Genomic DNA, 19968 nt, shown 5'->3' with positions numbered 1-19968 from the left:
GTGCTGCTCAGATAATTTGATGGTGTCACCTTGAGTCTTAAACTGACCTGAATTGCTGTTTATATTCATTTTTAAAATTTATTTATATTTTTAGCCTAAGCTGTTAAGAGAAATATAAAATGATTTTATGAAATTACCTGTAGTTTTGTCAGCAATAATGTCCTTTTATGTCCTTGAATAAAAGTGTTTGCAGAAGATGATTGCATTTTATTTAATTTTCTGGTTACAGACTAGGCCAAACTGATTAATTAACTAAGCACCTCACCTTTAATTAGTTGGCAAAAACACTGCTCACTGATCATAACTTAAGATTACTATAGCTTATGAAGATAATGGTGATCAAATAGACTGCCCTGAGATGTTAACACAATGAAACAGAAAAGCATAGGAACAGAAAAACAGAAGCCAGAGACATCTATAGGAAAAAGAGGGAAGAGGTAATACAGTAAAATTTAGGTATGCATGTGCAGTGGATACAGGGGTGACGGCGCCACGTACTGAGGCATCCCTCTATAAAGTCTGACAGGATAAAAAGGTCTGGCAGGTGAGCTGGCAGACGCTCCCATGAGATATACAGAACTCTTCAATATCTACATTTGCCTTGATCGTCCTGCTCCCCTCGTCCTTAATCTTACCTTCACACCTTTATGTCAGTCTCTCTACCTGTCTGTCTCGCTTTATTCTCTCTGCCTCTCAGCAGGTGCCCACATCAACCCCCCAACAGTCTGCCTTTCAGCAAGGCAGCCCTGTGTTCATTTAGAGCTGGTGGTAAGGCTTGGTTCGAGAGGAGAGCAAAGACAGGTGCTCTGAATGTCAGCATTTACTCTTTGCCAGCAGAAACACTATTGATTACCCATGATCTAACATGAAGTAGTATAGAGGAACCTATACTGTCTATGGAAGGGACATGCACCATCAGGCAGGAAGAACTAGCTTCCTCCTGTTACGTAGTAGCATTTAATAGGACACACCTCATGCAGAAGTTTAAAATATACAGTAGTGTGTCCTTTCCACAGCAGAGTTTTTGACTTGTTATAGAAGGAAAAGCGCTGGTATTTCTATTAAACTGCATCAGTGTGGTATGTCTGACTTCAGACTTCTGACTTCAACCAATGAAAATATTAAAGCCAAGTGGCTTACATATCTGATCAGTTACACCTGACGCTTTAACATCATTCATGTCATAGATAGATAGATAGATAGATAGTTTGCAAAGAGGAATTTCAGAAAATGTGTCCAATTTATCATCGTTAATTATTTAATCATCACACAGACTGATTCTGTCTTATTGCCATCGTATTACTATTTTATCACTTTGGTTTGTAGATGCTTTGTAGTTGCAGGCCTGCTCCAAGTCAAAGCCACCATTTCAAATTTAACTAGTTTCCAAGCATATTGCTCCCACTGCTGTTTTCCCTAGCATGAATTTTAGCTAATTTAGCATTTTTTGTTCTAAATTTTCTAAATTTCTTAAAAAAAAAAAAGAAAAAAAAGGAAGGCTTAATTTGATTTGCACACAGCCTTCAAAGTCTGTTGTGTTTTTTTTTATAGAGGAAAGTAATTCAATATTTTATGTGAACCCTGGGGCAGCTATTGTCAGGATTCAATCAATGGCATGACGATAAAGCGTGAGTTGGCACTCTTCTTTATTACATCAAAGGGATGCAGCACAAAACATGTTCGTGGTTGTGTCATAACCAGAGGAACGCTGAACACCCAAGATCACACTGTATTTTTGGCATCGCTTCGCTCTTCGCATAAAATGACATTTATTTGTGCACATTTTTTTTAAAAGTGAAACGGGACTGCGATGTGGTGCTCGACGTCTCCTGGCGTTCATTCTTACATTAGACAGATTAGTTACTCGGCACAGCTTAGTAATCGATCCAAACAAGCAAAAAGATAAGTAACTGCTATAGTGTTTCCACTAAAGCATTTAAAAGACTCTGTGTGTGTGTGTGTGGGGGGGGGGGGGGGCAAAAACTCATTGACCTCCACAGTTCAGTGACCAATTAGAGGGCAAAGAATGAAAATGTCAACTACAGCAGTCAGTGAGCCGAGGAAACCCAGAGAAATAAATGCATATAAATTCGAACGCAGATGAAAACAACACAACTTAAAGCAGAACCTTGACAGTCTGTTGCAAATGAGGGCAGAGCTCAGAAATTGCCCTAAATTGTAGCTAGATTGATGGTCTCTCTTGTAGCAGGGAAAAATCAATGTAACACGATATGAGAGATGGTATGAAACATCAGAGATAAATAGATGTGACTGTATCTATTTGTTTGTGGACATATTAATCAAGCCCAGCAGTATATCAAGTCAGAAAATGAATTTCAAACCGGCCAATATAAGATTAGCTAATCAGACAGGTCCACAACTCAAACGAAGGAGGAGTTTTACTGTTTGTTTTTCAGCTTCCGTACGTCACACTCAAACCAGGGCCGCGATTTAGCCGCACAGTTGTTTTGAGACCAACAATCCCGGGCAAAGTTTTCCTGCCAGTGTATCAAGCCTCCGGAAAATAATGTGGCGCACTAATCCGGAGCTCTCCTTTTCAATTAGTGGGAAGGTCAAGATTGTCAGAAGGAAGCAAATGAAACACGGCTTAGGTTTTAATGAGGCTCCACACTACAGTGAGAGCCTACAACCTTATGTCTGATAAGGTTTTCTCTTTTATTATCGAATTCAACAAGAAAAAAAATCAATTTTAGCTGAAGCCTGTGGTGGATAAAGAGAACTGGTTGAGCGATAAGTGGTTTTCACCTTATTTTTTATTATTTTATTTTTCGGCGCTTTGTATTTTAGGCGCTATTATCAGCTGACCTTGGCTTCTCTTAATGCATCAACTTTGTTAGCTCTTGCAAATAGACTCAGAGGAGTGTGTTGACATGGGTAAGCGGTGCGTGAATCATTACTTTGCAAAGCACAACCTCCCTACCTTTTGTAATTTATTTATTTTTTCTATTCATGAGATGTAAATACAGAAAAAAAGACAGACTCAAAGTCATCCCCGTGTTGCCTATTTCCATGTCTGAGTCTGGAAAAGCCGAGAAAAGATCGTTCATTATCATGTACATATTCCCAGTGAAGGCTGGGATGCTAATATCGGTAACAAGTCTGAGGACTATTTCAGCAGTATATTATGAATGCAGCCCTCCTCCTGCCTGCCTGCTGTGCTCACCAAAGAATAAAGAGTTCTAGTCTTCTAGGTTGCGGTCTTATTCCAGACTGATTTTAATTTGACTGTTACTTCAGACAAGTCCAATCTCCGCCGTGGTGGGAAAGCACATTCAATCAGCCGCTTATGAGGCAGGTTAGAGAGAGAATGTGAAATGTCTTAGGGAAATAACAGAGGGATTGAGTTTTCATTTGTGCCTATGGGGAGGCAAATTCCAGATAACTTTGCTGGAGACTTATCTGGGATGTTCAGCAGCGCAACAAGCGAATAAGTAATAAGAAGTGCAGGAGCAGAATGGGTATCTCTTGAGAGATCAGATAACTGTTCAATACAAAAAAAATTGCAATGAATGTAAGAAGCTTTTAAAGGTGCTTTAAAAAAAAAATTAAAAGAAGCCAGAAATATTTATTTTTGTTGTTTAAAATATGTATCAGAGTCATTGGATTTAATATCCATGACTCCCCCAGAAGATGGGTACACTGTGGTCATTTAGGGATGGACATGGTCAGCAACAATACTCAGGTAGTGTGCCCAGAAAATATCCCCTATGTTATTAAACCACCACCAGCATAAAATGCCAATGCAAGTCAGGATGGATCCATGATTTTATGTTGTTTACACCCAATTCTGACCCTACCATCTGACTGTTGCAGGAGAATTTGGGAATCATCAGACCAGGGAATGTTTTTCCAGCCTTCTACTGTTCAATTTTGGTGAGCCTGTGTGAACTGTAGCCTAACTTACCTGTTGTTAGCTGACAGGAGAGGCAACGTTTGACACTTCAAGGTTTAACAAGTTGTGTGTACAGAGATCAGTGTTTGGCTACAACAGGGTTAGTTGAGTTAGTGCTGCCTTCCTATAAGCTCAAAGCAATCTGGCAATCCCCTGACATCTTACATTAAGACATTCCCTGGATTCTCCCTTTTTTGGCCATCCTCTGTAAACCCTAGAGACAGTTGTGTGGGAAAATCCCAGTGGATCAGCTCTTGTACTTCTGAAATACTACCATACTACATTCAGAGTCACTTAAATCACCTTTCTTCCTCACTCTGATTCTCAGCCTGAATCTCAGCAGGTCATCTTGACCACGTCTTCATGCCTAAATGCACTAAGCTGCAGTCATGTGTTAACAAGCAGTTGGAGAGAGGTACCCAAAGAAGTGGCTGAATGTATATGCTCAAACATATCTTAAAAATGCTAATCTGGGTGTCAAAGAAACATACTCCTAGAGAGAACAGAGACTGCAGATACCTAATGTCTCCACAGCGTACGTATTTGTCACAGAAATGAGAAACATACACTCTAATTATTGCACACCCATGAAATGCAATGAATATTTCGTCTTACAACACATCCCTCAGGAAAATATCAAGTAGTGCTGCGTGTAGAGCCTCATCACAGAGGAAAGTTGAGGTTTTCTTGAAAGGCATTTATCAGTTCTTTCGTCAAAACTGGTGAGGAAGAGAGATAAATTTATATTGGACAATACATTTGATCCTAAGACCTCTCTTCTAGCACAGAGAATTTTTCCCATTTTTTGTGTGTAGCTTGAAATCTTTCAAAACATTTCAGGTTTCTTACAATTACAACTTAGGATAGATATTCAGGACATCTCTAATCTTTCTTCATTTTATGAGATGTTATAAAGTCAATTCATTCAGTTTACAACAAAAATCTGCAGAAGAAATGTTCCCATCTCCTCCCCCTGCCCACTTTTAACATTACACTGTACCTAGTAAACATCAGCATGTGAGCACACAGGACGAGCTGTAATGATTAATCAGCCGAGTGATTTGTGGCTTCAGGTCAGCTAGCACTCCCTCAGAAGGTTGCGTCAGGTCAACCAAACAGGTGGCCACATTATGTTATGCATTATCGAGTATTTCATTTGCTTATGAAATTTTACATATGTAGACATTTTCAAGCCAATGTGAGCCAGTAAAATAATTTGGCCTTAAAATATATAACAGTTATATTAACAAAAACATTTTTTACAAGAAAATTAGGCACATCAAGATACAGAAGTGTTATTCTGTGTGTGGAAAATGTGGGTTTTGGGAGGTCGTTAGAGCAGGCTGAATAATTCACTGAACAAGCTTCAGGCTAAGTCGGTGAACTTTCTCTGTCTAACAGCACCGGCATGGCAGCAGGAAGTCAGGATGCTGGTAAATCAGCCTCTCAAAAAGAAAAAACTCCACGTACCTGACTGTGCTGGGATAAACAGCAACATGACACAAGTTTGCAACCAAGAAGACAAAAAAAAGAAATAATAATAATAATGCAGGAAAATTCAATTAAGCTTTAGCTGGAAGCATCTGATAAGTTTATGGAAATTAAAGTTTTATGTAAATCAGTAGTCTGCCTGGCCCAGTGCCAGATCACAAGAGGCTGCACTTTATTGCATTTAAATTAGCTGCCTGAGAAAACTAAGCAGCTCTGCCTAACAAGCCCAAAAAACATTACATGAAATCTAGGGAGTGTGCTGCAGATTTTCAAAAAAGAGATTTCATACCAGCTTCTCATTCCTAAAACCTCACCGTTTGCTCTAAGAGCAATAATAATCTCGATGATAAATCAAAGATATTGCTTCAGCACAGCTTTGCCAGCGCAGGTGCTGTTCGAAACACTTGGTGCAAGACACTCCAGAGACATCGATTATTATTGTTTTACAATTCTGAACAATTCTCCCTTCAATTTCATAGACAACCAAATGAAGACTGTGAGTTAAACTCCAAGCGGAAAGGCCGCTGCAGATTTGAGAGCAGCCCCAGCAGACTGCACTGACACCTTGTGGACAACAGAAGCAAGGACAGAAGCTGATGTGTGCTTTTTTAAATTTTAATCTAAGAATATATAAACGCTACTGTGTGTGAGCCATCTCACATTTTCATTTTATGCATTGTCGTATTGCAAGGATATAAGATGAAAGTGCATTTTCATCAGGTATTTGCATTATTAATGTACTCCGGTAGAAACAAAAATCAGTCTTCAGTGACACAGCTCATATTTGAAAAACAAAATTCTCTTTGAAGGTACCAAGGACAAGCAGAGCTGGTGGATACAAGTGAGCTTTGGTCATTGCTGCATCTGGACGTCCGCTTAACAGATGCTACCTTGAAATAGTAGAGGATGTTGTGGTGCCACTGAGCTGTGAGAAGCCACTGTGACAAGACTCCAGACTGGTCATGGAACCCCTAAAAAAACAAACAAACAAAAACAAATCAACAAACAACATTATCTTAACTTGAAGACGTAGTTACACCCAATCAAATACTAATCAATTATTCTAATCTCTGCGGCAAATAAAAGGCAGCTTACGCACAAGCATAAGGAATACATGTCTGGCAAACTTGAAACACAGTTTGCATAAATGTCCCTGTATATATTTAAAGTCTTACATAAGACCCGTGCAGTGAAAAAGAGCCTCAGTATAACACCAAAAAAATAAAAATACCAAACTGACCTGAAGTCACAGGAGGCAAGGACCTCGGTGTAGTACATGATTTTACACTTGTGGGAGGAAACCTGCAGAGAGGCCAGCACATCATCCACTCGAGGCATGCTGGAGGCTGCGCAGGCTGCGGAGCTTAGGAAACGCCACTGGAGGATGTAGAAGCCGGGCCAGCGTGTTATGTGGGAGCCCTGTTTCAAACCAGAGACATCTGCAGGATCAATTTGTGTTCGCTGTGACGGAGGATTAAGCACTTAAGATGGCGAACGGGGACAAACGAAGGTTGTCTGAGACTGTTAAACAAAGACAGATCAAAAGAGCTTTTTATGTCCTCCCTCACCTGCACACTCTCTCCCTCCCTACACATGAGGGCTTTCTCCACCATGCTGTAGTCCTGGCCTAGTACCCAGCTCTTGTCTATAAGCTGTGGATTAACAGCCCCTAGGGAAGCGATACCATGAGTTTCCTTTCTGGGAGGCTGAGGGGCTTTCCTGGAGTGGTAGATGTTAAAGACCACATCTCCTTTAGACACATCAAAGTCCCATGTGATGACAGAGGAGGCCTCTGTGATCTCTATCAGCAGCTGTAGAAAGATGTAAGAAGATTAGAAACACAGGTCTGAAGACTGCAATTCATTAATCACGCTATATATTTTAAGCATGCAATGCATAGTTGTTCCAGTAGGTGGCACTATTACACAATGCATAAAATCTATTAAATGCAAAGAAATGTCCCCTTTCTTGCCCTGTTGTTAACTCTTATTGTCGTAAAACTGGAGGAAAATCGTAAAAGTTGAGACTGCACCTCGTATGGAGCCCCCTTGTAGATACTGGCACTTTTATAGATGGAATCAGTCAACAGGCGGTTTTCTTCACTCTCTAATTCTTCTGCTGTTCTGTACAGAAATTTGGGAACCATTCCTCCTTCTGGGATGTCACACTGAAGAAGAAGAAACAGAAATAAATGTGATTAAAGCAGAACGCTTACTAATATATATCAAAATATATGTAGACATACTAGCTTGTTTTACAATAGGCATAGTGTAATAAAGTAATATCTTATGTAATAAGTTTTACTGCATTTCATATGCCATGATCTTAGATATACAGGTTCAGTTAAAGGATAACCTTTCTCAGTATGAAATGCCATTTTATAGTTCCAACTAGCTACACCTCTTTCACTTTCACTGTTTGCAGCTGAGCAACAACTTGTCGAGTGCTCACAGAACTGACTGAACTGTCACAGAATTCAAACATGCGAGTCTTCCTGTAAGGACATCGTGATGTGCCCCAGATGCAATTCTTTTCCTTTATGTCAACAAAAAACAAAAAGAAAGGAAAACTTGATCTTTTACTGTGTGCTGAGTCTGAGCCAGCTGAGCTGAGGCAGATGTTCACTGGCTAGTGGGTACAGTATGTTCTGGTCCTATCTGACAACCTGCAGCTCAAAAATCTATACAGGCCTCCAATAATCATTTCTTCATAACAAAACAACACAGGGTCAAGGACCTGAAGTGCAAGGTGATGTTCACTGAATTTGTAGAGAAATGTCTACCCAGATGTAGCTATGCTAAACTGGTACATGCTGGTGAAACCACATACTGCAGGTATGACATGCATATTTCTGGCTGGGCTGAGACTGACTTTCACAGGTATGGTCAATAAGCTGAAGACTTAACCTCACCATGCAGTCTCCTTGCAGGAAGTCAGGGATGATTTCTCTGTCGATGTAGTCTACCAAACCTCCTGGACCCTGGTAGTCGTTTCCAGCATAAACAAGGAACTTCTTACGAGTGTTTTCATCAATAAGGGGGCTGACCTGGCGGTGAGACCGAGAGAGCATGCAGGAAAGGGCAAAGTCACTTATTATGGACTGTGAAAGCCAATCCATAATCAATGAATAATTCAAGCGTGAAAAATGCACATGTTAGCTGGTTGATGGTGTTACTAAGCATCCATAGTATTTTATATTGACTTCATCATCCCAGTAGCTCATTCTCTTTCTGTAATTTCTTACAATCCTGCCATCCATACTACTGCATACAGCAAGGATTAAATGTGCCCCTATGGGTTTTAGTTTTACAGTCATCTTTCCTGGTCCATAAATTGATTTTTCTTTGTTTATTAGTTGCTCATTTTTCCAGCGTGGCTGGACTGCACTTAGCTATTTATAATCTCTGCATCTGTACTCTACAGCTTTATGCATTCTTCCATATTCAGGTGATGCAGTCAGTTTATTCTCACCAGGGTCCACAGCACAGGGAAAACTCTCGGTGCCCGCAGTATGAGCAGGCGACCCAAAGTTTCAGGGTAATTGGCCTCAACAATTTCGATGATTCTCAACAGCGCCTTAATGCCAGGTCGCCACAGGTGACGCATGTTTAGACCGTCCAGATCCACCAGGCAAGTCCAAGAACTAGCGACACATAAAAACGGACATCACATTGTTTTGGTTAAAGTGCACTGCTGATTGCTCATTAACCAATGGGACACGGGCAGGATTAAACTAAATACGATTTAGGTACCTAATAGGTCGTCCAAAAACTCTGGTATTTTCCTCACAGCGCCTCAGTCCCTCCTCGTTAATGGAAAGCACCTGCAACATTGTCACAGTCAAGCGCCACCTTCATTTAGAATATCTTCACTTTTTGCTTTGTTTCCATGTAAATTAAGTCATATATTTGTATTAAATTATGTCACCTGTCTCAGCAGCGCCTCCTCACCCAAGGCTCGTACTAAACCCTTAGTGTCCATTTGACCCAGACGCAAAATGTACAGAGGACGGCCATCTGAATGAGAAGGAAACACAGTGAACAATCACAAACTGCACTGTACACTTCCACCTGTAAACAAAGCTGGTGTTTACCGCTCTAGAAAGGGTATCGGTTTAGCATGTAAACACTCAAGGGGAACATCCTGTGTTCAAGTCTTAACTGTGATCAGTTGGATCAGCTGAGCTGTTAAAAGCAATGAAACCTTTTCCAAACATGGGAGTGAAGACATATGGTGCTCAGACTTTGCAGTCAATAATTAACAGGCTGTTTGAGAACTATATAAACACAAAAGCTTAAATCCCTGTGGCTTTTAAGATTAGCTGATAAAATTTCCCTCTGCCTGGAGTAAAAAAGCCTCACAATAATGGCAATATCAACCAGCATCGCTCACTCAGTACCTTTGTCATGGTGGTGCCAGCCTCCAGAGTAATAATCCTGGAGCAGTTGTGGACGCTTCCATGTGTCTAACAGGAAATCCACCTGATGCTGTCTCCTCCAGGTCAGTGACTGGCAGAGGAACTCCCTGGCCTTGTCGAGGTTGAAATCTCTGGCCCTGAGGAAGCGTAGCACATGCTGATCCTTTGGAATCTGTACATAAGAGGTGCATCGTTAAAGATGCTGATGAATCCAAAGAATTTTTTAATGCTCTGCTGGTGACAATCTCTACTATATAATCTTTGCAAATTGCATGCAGTGCAGTGAAAAAGAAATTGCCCCCTAAACTGAATAACTGGTTTGCTTTGTTGGCAAAAAGGTCCTGAAACAGCAAAGCAGCCCCAGACCATTACACTACCAACACCATGTCTGACTCTTGGTTTGATGTTCTAATTATTAAATGCTGTGTTAGTTTTATGCAGATGCAAAGGGACTCAAACCTTCCATAATGTTCATCTTTTGTCTCTTTCTTATTGTTGAATCATGAACTTTGAGCTTATTTGAGATAAGTGAGGCCTGGAGGTCTTAAGATGTTGTTCTGGGTTCTTTTGTGATCTCATGGAAGAGTTGTGGATGCACTCAGGGAGGTTTGAATGACTTTTTTTCCTTAAATAAATAAAACAATAATTTAAAAACTGCCTTTTGTATTTACTGGGGTTATCTTTGTCTCATATTAAAATTTGCTGAGTGATCTGATAAACATGATAAATATGCAAAAAACTAAGAAAACAAGAAGGGTGCAAATACTTTTTCACAGCACTGTATGTCTCTGAGCATCAAAACTGAGCTAGAGTAAGAGTGGAAGCAAGAGGAAAATAACAGGTTGCGTGAGTGTCTTAGAAATAAAGGCATACTGTATATCGCAGCACCAACTGCTCACTAATGAAAGAAACTGGGTTTGTTTATTTGTGACCTTGCCCTTGTGGGTTTCCTGCAGCCACTGACGCAGCCGAATAAGACAGCTCTCCTGCAGAGGCGTTAAATCACCTAGGTAACGTCTGATGTAGTCAGCATCCAACTTGTCTACAGGCCAAAACACAATAACAGCATAATGTTACACAATATTGCAACAGACTGAAGACTATAGTGCAATTTCAGCATTTTTGAAAATAATTAGACACGGTGAGATTTGCAGGTTTTTATCAAACACTTAAAATGTTGCTACTGTTTGTTTGAGGTTTTTTGGCAGTGCAGTTATAGGAGAATTCCTGCACTGCTGTATAAATCAACCACTGATCTATTTCCCACACTTTTAATATCTCAGTCGGTAAATTCACTCTATGTAGTGTTATCTTTTGACATTAATATTAAACCTTTGTTGGGATTAGCAAGCGCACACTGACCGTCAGGCGAACCGGTCACTAGCTCTGCAGAACATGACGAGTCTTTACAGTGCAGCCCGTCCTTGGCACTGTTCACTGGGATGGCTCTGGCAGCAGAGGGGGGCGGCAGCTGGTGCCTCCAAGTGACTGTGCCAGAGTCAACAGTGGAGGTCCAACGAGGTATATAAGTGAGTCCTTCTTTCTCTAGCTCTCTGAGGTAGTACTCAATAATTTCTTTACCCTTCATCAGTTGAAGGAAATGAAAGACTGAATTAATTTTGACAGTTAGGGAAGCATCTGGACCAAGAAGTGAAGGCAAATGAAGTAAAATATGCAAACCTTTTTAATGCTACTAGCATATTGCTTCATTGCTATCTTCTCTGCGGTGCTTTCAAAACCAAAAAAGGACTTAATATCCAGACTAGCCGACTGTTCGAAGCAAGTCCAGCTCTCATTCTCTGGATGAACCTGTGGAAGAGGACACGCATATGAATTTGAACTTGAACCAAACTGTTCAACCAAACTCTTTGTTATGTAAACAAAGCACAAGCTGAGGTTTAATACAAAATATTACATCAGTGCATACATGGTTACATATCTCGTCATCACAATTTTAACTGCCTTTTAAGTAAATGGTAGGTACTGGTGCAAGGTACTGCACATACACTCACAAGCCACTTCATTAGGTACACCTTTTCAACTGCTTGTTATTGTAAATATCTAATCAGCTCATCACTTAGTAGCAACTCAGTGCATACAAGCATGCAGACATGGTCAACACAATCTACTAAAGCTCAAACTGAGCGTCTGAATGAGGAAGAAAATTGGTGCCAGATGGGTTGGAGTATTGTTGTTGTCCATCTCTTTATGACTACAGTGTAACACATCATTTCAGAAAGCTCAGATCATGCCAAACTGGTTTCTTGAACATCACAATGAGTTCACTGAACTCAAACGGTTTCCACAATCACCAGATCTCAATCCAATTGATCACCTTTGGGATGTGCTGGAGCAAGAGATTTAGGCCACAGATGTGCTGCTGACAAATTATGCAACTATGTGATGCTATTATGTTAACATGAACCAAAATTGATTGAATTTGTGCCATGAAGAGTTAAAGAAGATGAGAAGGCAGCTGTAGCAAGGTATACCTAATGAAGTGGCTGGTTCAGTAATTGCAAAATTACTGTCATACAAAATTCTTACTTTCTTCTGTGCAGACTGCCACATGATACAGAGCAGACATCAAAAAGTTGTGCGAAGAATCTTTTAACAGGGAGAGCAGTATTATAGTAACTCTGACTGAGACAACAGCAGCTTTAAAGACACCTGGTGACACTAGCTCTTTAGTGCCTTGAGCACACTATGGGAGGATCACCTAAGATGAATAATTCATGCACCACATATTGCATTGCCTTTAGCAGGGACTCTGTACCATCCGGCAAGCACTAGGCGTTGTAAAAGTTTATATAAAAACAAAGAAATAAACCTCCTACACGCTGCCACATTCTAAGCACCTGATTACCATGTTTGACTCTCAGACTCACCGTGTAGCTGCACCTCTCACGGACAATGACTCTGTTAGAAAAAGTCTCATTGTGAACCTCAATATGGAGGGTCCTGTCTCTGCGGTTCAGAGAGTTTTTTTGCATGAAGTACAGATAATCCACACCGGCGATCTACATGCAGAAGAAACAAAAAAGCTACATTTGTTGAGCATTTTCACAGGATGCACATACAGCAATTTGATTTGCAAGAGAACAATGACAGCTACTGCAAAAAGTCACATCTTTTATCCTCCAATAACATGTGCACGGCTGAAATGCATCATTTACAAGTATTTCACTAAATAAAGAGCATCCGATTTAAGTACTTCACAAAAGAAAGATCACATTATAGTAACCAATTCCTTTGCTTTACTGCCCTCATCCCCTATAAGGTCAGAGTGGAAGTACCCGTTTGAGAAGTCGTGGGGCTTCGATGTCGATCGTACAGCGCCTCTCAGTCACCAGCACGCATCCATCATCACTTTGGCTCTCACTTATGATCTCGCTGTCCACAAACATTGGAATCAATGGACACTTTGGGAACCGTCTCACGTAGGCCTGAAAGACATTTATATAGAAAAATTGATTGATTGGGTTTATTATTATGTTGTCTGTATTAATGGCTTGCCTGGGTCCATTCAGTTTGTTCCACTGGGAGCTCTGCCTCAGTGAGGTAGCTCACTGTTAGGAAGGGAAAGCTGCTTATAGAAAACTATAATCACAACTGCTGACTGAATAGATTTATAGCACTGAACTACTGTGTCAGGTTAGGGTGCTTTTTTCTGTAGTTAGCAACTTTAGTTCATGTAAATGCCTATTAAAATGTTATGTTTTGCGGACAGCAACAGCCTGCAGCATTTACAAGCAGTAATTGCCACGTGTTTTAAAGACCAAAGTATGTGACCATCTGCCTGAGCCACTATCACCAGGGCTACCTGTATGCATTGACTGAGCCGCCAGGCAGGCGTTTCAAGATCTGCAGTAAAAGATGTTACTTAACAAGGGCAGTGCAGCTTCTGATAACAAACTATTGACAACTAAGCAAAAGCAGGGGATGAACTGGACCTTTAAGATATGGACAGCTGCCTGTGTAATGGCGCGGATAGAGGAATAAGCATTTCACCATGGGATAGAAAAGTACCGTCAATATCTTGAGGAACTGCGTTAAGCAGTAAAATCACCAAGTCAGCCAAGACTTAAGATTTTAAAAGTTTAAAAAGCTAAACTCTCAAAATCACACACACACACACACACACACACACACACACACACACACACACACACACACACACACACACACACACACACACACACACACACACACACACACACACAGACAAACTCGTACATCCTGCACGCATCAATACAGCACAGCGTATGAACAATCCAATCAACAGGATGAAATTATTCACTAAGAAAATTATTGGGAAATGTTTCCGTGCTAATTAAGCAGCATTGACTGGCGCTGTGCAACAGGCAAACTAACAAAAACAGTATGTTTCACTGATTGCAGACAAATTGAAAGCTCTGTTCTGCCTATTCCCCCTTCAGCATTATGAGCATAACCACATAATGGAGGCACGAAATATTTAATAATATATATAAAAGGGGGGGAAAAAGAAAACATGGGTTTCTAGTGTTTTAGGCAAAGCAAGCCTTGAGGACTTTGTGTAAGCCAAACGTCAGACAGACAGCACTTTTCATTGTTTCATACCATTTTATCTTGCATTGGCAAGCTCATTCAAAACATGTTTTACTCTTCTGGCGATATTGATCAAATGCAATTCTACAAGTGTCGTCCGTTTACAGGCACCTAGCTCTGTTACATAAAGCCCCAGGAGAGTCATTAAGAGATGTCATGACAGGAACAACAATGGCGTCACTGGTTAAACATTCAGTAATATCCAGGACACTGATTAGCACTGTTAGCCTGAACAACAGCTGTCAGTAGCATTGAGGGAGCTAATGAGAAGCTCTGAGATAAATGGGAGCAGAAGAGGATGTAGGCTGTTCATTTGGATTCTCCTCTTTAAGCTGTCACAGGCTTCTTCCTCTTCTTAAAGGAGCTGTTATTTAGCTTTCACAAAGGGCTTATTTTGAGAGTCTTTTCAATAACCTGCAGTGACGCAGGAAGAATTTCAGACCTGAAAATGTTCCATGGGGAAGCATCAAATGGCTTTGGTGTAGGTGTTATCCACACAGTCTATTGTGTTAACTCTGTATAGCAGCTGCACGGCAAACTGTAACCGCTGCAGCATCGCAGTCTCTACAACCCTTCACCAAGGATGTTGTGCAACACTTTGGCTTAATGTGTAACTTAAGAGAAAACACCAAGAGCAGACCGCACAGGTGAAGGTGCCCCTCACGGAAATCCGCATTTATTTTTCTTTTGTCCTACTTTTGCTTTTCCTGGTGTTCTTGTGCTTATGGTTTTAGCCCAAAACTGCAATTTGCAGTGGTGGGAAAGCAATGCATCAGTATCATAACAAAAAATATTCCATTTAAAGAAAAGCCAGCTTATAGCATGGAATTTTAATGGATTTTTCCCCCTGTATAACTATTGAATACTGTTGGAATAATGGAAAATGAGTTGTATAAATATAGCTGCAAAGTTTTCTGCTGACAAACTCTGCTGTGGCCTCTTTTTCTTAGCGTTGCATTTTGTTTGCTTTCTAAAGGATAAGAGAAGTGGTCAGCGTGGCACTTACATAACTTACAGCTGTTCTAAAAAACTGTCCCACAAAACAACTCGAGAACTCCCGACCTCTGCCCAGGCAACACATGATAAGAAAACAACAACCACGCTGAATGACTTACAGACACCTCAAATACACACTCACCAGCCACTTCATTAGTTACACCTTACTAGCACTGGGTTGGACACTCTTTTGCATTCAGAACTAACATTATTTCTGAGACAGACGCTGGAAACATTCCTCTGAGATTTTAGTCCATATGGACACAACACCATTACACAGTTGCTGCAGATTTGCTGATTTCACATCTTTGTGGTGAATTTCCCAAAGGTGCAATCTATTGGACTGAGATCTGGTACCTGAGGCAGCCAGTTGAGTACAGTGAACTGTGGTCATACAGCTTTGGACATGGTCAGCAACAATACTCAGGTCGGCTGTGGTGTTTAGACAATATTCAGCTGGTACTAAAGGGGCCAAAGCATGTCATTGGAAATATCCCACAATCATTACATCACCAGCAGCCTGAACCGCTGATACAAGGCAGAATGGATCCATGATTGCAAGCTGTTTACAGCAAATTCTGACCTCACCATCTGAATGTTGCAGAAGAACTCAAGACTTATCGGACCAGGCAATGTTTTCCAATCTTCTGTTGTCAAATATTGGTGAGCTTCAGTTTCCTGTTCTTAGCTATTTGGAGTGGCCCTCGGTGCGGTCTTCTGCTGCTGTAGTCCATCTGCTCCATCTGTGCTGTGCACTCTGCTTACCTTTGCAGCCCAGTATCACAGCATTATGTAAAAGACCATTTCACACTTTGCCTTTCCAAATGAAATATACACACATGTAGCAGTTGCAGTAACAGCAGAGGGAGATACTTTATTTCAAGCCAACATGAAAATAATCATGGAAGGAAGCATTTAAACTGACATCATTAACACATTTACATGTAAATATATACTAGCCACCTAGCTTAATCGTTTCTGGTTATTAAGGACCCTTGAATGTACTTCATGTGTTTATGCTTACTACTGACTTCTTGGCTTTAAATATACTATCTCCCCTGTCGGTAATGCAATCATTATCTTTTTTCCCTCTCCAAAGTTAGAAGTGGACAGGGTGTACCGGCGTGTTTATTACACATTTTGCTGTGATACTGGGTTGACTTTGGCTGTAAGGAGTGGTTCCTTTCAGCTCAAAGCAGTCTGGTTATTCTCCTCTGATTTCTGACATAAATAAGACAAAAAGTCTAAGAAATGTAATTCTAATGCAAAAAAAAAAAAAAAAAAAATCACAATAGATCAGCAGTTTACAAATACCCCGAACAAGAACGATGCCACGTTCAAGGTTACTTACATGACTTTTCTTTCTCATTCTGATATATTCTTGATTAAACCCCACAACCTTTGCATTTGCCAGACTCTGTTTAGATAAGAAATAACGAGATTGACTGAAATTCGTCCATTTTTGATATTTGCGCCAAACGAGCAGTTAAACTGATGTACCAAGTGAAGTGGCTGATGAGTGTGTATATAAACAGAGTTTTTGCATAACCATTCAACATCAAGGCCAGTTGCCAAACACTAAATGGCAAGTCTGGTTTTGAAAAAAGGAGTCTTTATTGTGCTGTGTGTTTTCATGCAAAAAGAAAAAAAAGCACCCTTCAGGTTATTGTATTTACCGCAGCACAAGCAGGCAAGAAAAAATATGCAGCATTCCAGTAAGTCAGTAAACACGCAGCACAGACTGCAAGTAAGTGAATATCAAGAATGAGACAAATGACCCTCCGAGGCAGACAAGGCTACTGCCTATTTTCTGAAAGTGTCTGGTCTCTTTTACATTGCCACCTAACCATGGAATGAGCTGGAAAACTTTTGAAATCTAAAATTTATTTATTTATTTATTTTCATGAGAGGAAAAGTTGAACAAAGGGTCAGTGCCCTAGAGTGAAAAGCAGATTGCCAAACTTTGATCCCTAGTTTGTGTATAAAGGATATTTTGCAAATATGAAGCTCATTTTCAATGCTGTGAGCTAGGAGGCTGCATATATACATACGCACACAATCTGTGAATTTAAAAGATTCCTCAATATAAGCACGTCACTTACCGCCATTATCAACTCAAACGGGTGCTTGTAGACCCGAACAGGGGACTGGTACTCCTGCACCATGGCTGAAGCTCAGTCAGCAGCCAACTCTGTTAAACTGCCACAGGGATATGACACGGCAGCTGTCAGTATAGATTAGTGGAAGGGCACGTCTTCTTCTTCTTCTCAAAAAAACAGTCTACATAACATGAGCTGAGTAAAGGTCAATGAGGGGAGAAAGAGAGGACAGTGACATTCACATGACCATAATTAGGGTTGAAATATAAGCTGTGTGCTGCAGAAGGAGAATTTAAGAAAGTTTTTTTGGAGCCAGTTGGGATGTTTTGATCTATAGAAAAAATGTCAAAGTTCAAAGTTTGTTACAATGTAATGACACATAAGCAAACACAGTGACAAGCGGTGTCTATAGCGGAAAGAAAGACACTTTGACTTACAGAACTGTTTTCTTTCCGCGCCGGCAGGTTGGCTTACTGTAGCTGTCCAACTATATGAGGGTCCATATCGTCGGCCGAGAAAAGAAAGCGGGCCTCTCGCCTACTTTCCTATAATGAAAACCGCAAAAGAAAAACATTTCCTACCCGTCATTTTGACCGTACAGCAGCCCTTTGACTCCGCCCCCTTTCGGCCAAACAGGAAATCAACGTGATGTTTAAAAAAAATTTCATCCGACACCGACAAACACGAAATGAACAAAAGACTGTAAATTCGTTTTTTTTTTTAAATCTGTCTAACATTATTGAATATTTTCTACCGCCTTTCTGGATTCAGACACAAACGTAGGAGGGCATATATACAAAGTTTTTTAAAGCTGTTGTTGTAGTAACTTACGAGACAACGTCATAAACACGGAAAATGTTTTTAAAAATCTCAAAAAATTGTTAAACAAAAATAATGTGTATTGTTATTTATTAGAAAAATGACAAACTTCACATTTTTAATCTAAATTTGAAGTCAGAAATTAATGAAACAAAATATTTAAACGACTAAGACGAATTCTGTTCAGAAATGCAAGTAAATTGCTGGCATTTGTCATCTTAATAGAAAAATAATGAAAACAATGTGCTTTACTTATTTTTCTTCTATTTTTAAAACTGTAAATTTAAAAATTCATGGATAGCAAAAATTATTAACATATAGTAACTTAGCATAATAATTCTCTAATCTATAGGTGAAACTACATATATGTGTGTGTGTGTGTGTGTGTGTGTGTGTGTGTGTGTGTGTTAATGAGAGTTAAGGTAATAGAAACAAAAAGAGGGTTATGATTATAAACTCATGGCTAATAATAAAAAGGTGAGCAGAGGGGAATTCTGACTGTGTAATAGGATGTCCAAATCTAGCAGCTTTGAAAATCTGTGAAAAAAAAAGAACAAAAAGAAAATCTGTGATATCTCTGATAATCTCATATACAACTGGAAACAAAGCATTTGGATTTATAAACATAAAAACAACTGATAGAAAGTTTTGCTTAAAGTGAAGAAGAAATGAAAATCTGTACTTTCTAGGGTCAGCTGCAACAGTTACATACGTAGGTCACATTTAGCATGTTTACCCCTTTGAACAAAAGGTTGGATTTCCTAGAGCTGTGCCCTTCCATTGGAGCACAGCGTAGCTCTGAATAGCTCTTCAAAGCCTTGTTCAAGTGAATCAGATTGAATAGATTACTCATCATCTCTAAATGTGACTGTGCCTCTGGTTTCCAGCAGAACATTCCTCACTAAGCAGTGCTGTTATAACATAAAACACGGCATGAAAGCAAAGTGAAACTATCATAAGTCAAATTGTCATTCTAAGTGAAGAGGGACTCCTCAAGTATCAGATCATGACTAGACTGAAGCTTTCTCTAAAAGGCTTTGTAGATAACGGATAAGTTATATCTAAATCAGCCACTAACCTCTACTCTTATTACAGATTTGTGGGGCATAAAGCCAAACACTCCAGACATTACAAGAAGCTCTCTGGAATACTGTCACATCGTGCTGGGGCAACATGTGTACTCTGCCATTAAAGGAAACAAACGATGCAGACCAAAACTTTTTTCAAACGCATGTATATTTCATTAGACACTTAAGCCATCGCTCAAATTATTAAGCTCATTTTGTCATTTGCAGCGAATTTAGTTAAGAACTAAAACGACAAAGATTATTTGCTACTGTCGACAGACCTTTGGACTGTACTGAATGTACAATAGGCTTATTAAATCCATCACTGCTGTTCTGCCTTGTTAGAGTGATGACAGGCATGGCTTTGGTTACTGGGACACGTTTTTCATGCCATTATTTTGCACAGGTGTTTACTGTGTCCTCACTGCCTAACATTTGCCATCCCATGGAGATACAGCTGGTCCCACATTGAGACTCCAGAAGCAGCATCTGTGGAGGAATTCAAAGGTTCTGGATCTGGCAGCCTACAAAAGGTAGTGCGGTCCAGCGGGGGACATCCTGAGAGGGGGAAGTGGA

The 19968-nt window shown here is 40.1% G+C and overlaps 1 protein-coding gene across 1 annotated transcript; it reads right to left on the bottom strand.

The window, feature by feature from the left end:
* Positions 1–6011: 6011 nt before the first annotated feature.
* On the bottom strand, positions 6012–18112 carry LOC134625349 (SEC14-like protein 1). The gene is made up of 16 exons (XM_063470575.1): positions 17944–18112; positions 17510–17606; positions 13118–13267; positions 12710–12841; positions 11502–11630; positions 11184–11403; positions 10754–10863; positions 9804–9993; positions 9332–9420; positions 9157–9227; positions 8876–9047; positions 8316–8450; positions 7437–7571; positions 6973–7215; positions 6645–6823; positions 6012–6375 (listed from the first exon to the last, which is right to left on the bottom strand). Exons 2-16 carry the CDS (start codon positions 17570–17572, stop codon positions 6291–6293), a joined length of 2103 nt encoding a protein of 700 aa, XP_063326645.1. The 5' UTR covers positions 17573–17606; positions 17944–18112; the 3' UTR covers positions 6012–6290.
* Between the last annotated feature and the right edge of the window lie 1856 nt (positions 18113–19968).

This window comes from Pelmatolapia mariae, linkage group LG4 (assembly GCF_036321145.2).
Source record: "Pelmatolapia mariae isolate MD_Pm_ZW linkage group LG4, Pm_UMD_F_2, whole genome shotgun sequence".
Taxonomy (NCBI): domain Eukaryota; kingdom Metazoa; phylum Chordata; class Actinopteri; order Cichliformes; family Cichlidae; genus Pelmatolapia; species Pelmatolapia mariae.
Note: the sequence above shows the minus strand (reverse complement) of the source record. Positions and strands in the feature narration are given on the sequence as shown.

Excerpts from the sequence above, each read along its gene's own strand:
- LOC134625349 (XM_063470575.1), bottom strand. The coding sequence starts at position 17,572 with ATGGTGCAGGAGTACCAGTCCCCTGTTCGGGTCTACAAGCACCCGTTT. Across the intron at positions 8,451-8,875 it reads TCCCTGTGCTGTGGACCCTG|GTCAGCCCCCTTATTGATGA; the intron begins GTGAGAATAAAC and ends TCTCACCGCCAG. Across the intron at positions 7,216-7,436 it reads ACAAGGGGGCTCCATACGAG|CTGCTGATAGAGATCACAGA; the intron begins GTGCAGTCTCAA and ends ATCTTTCTACAG.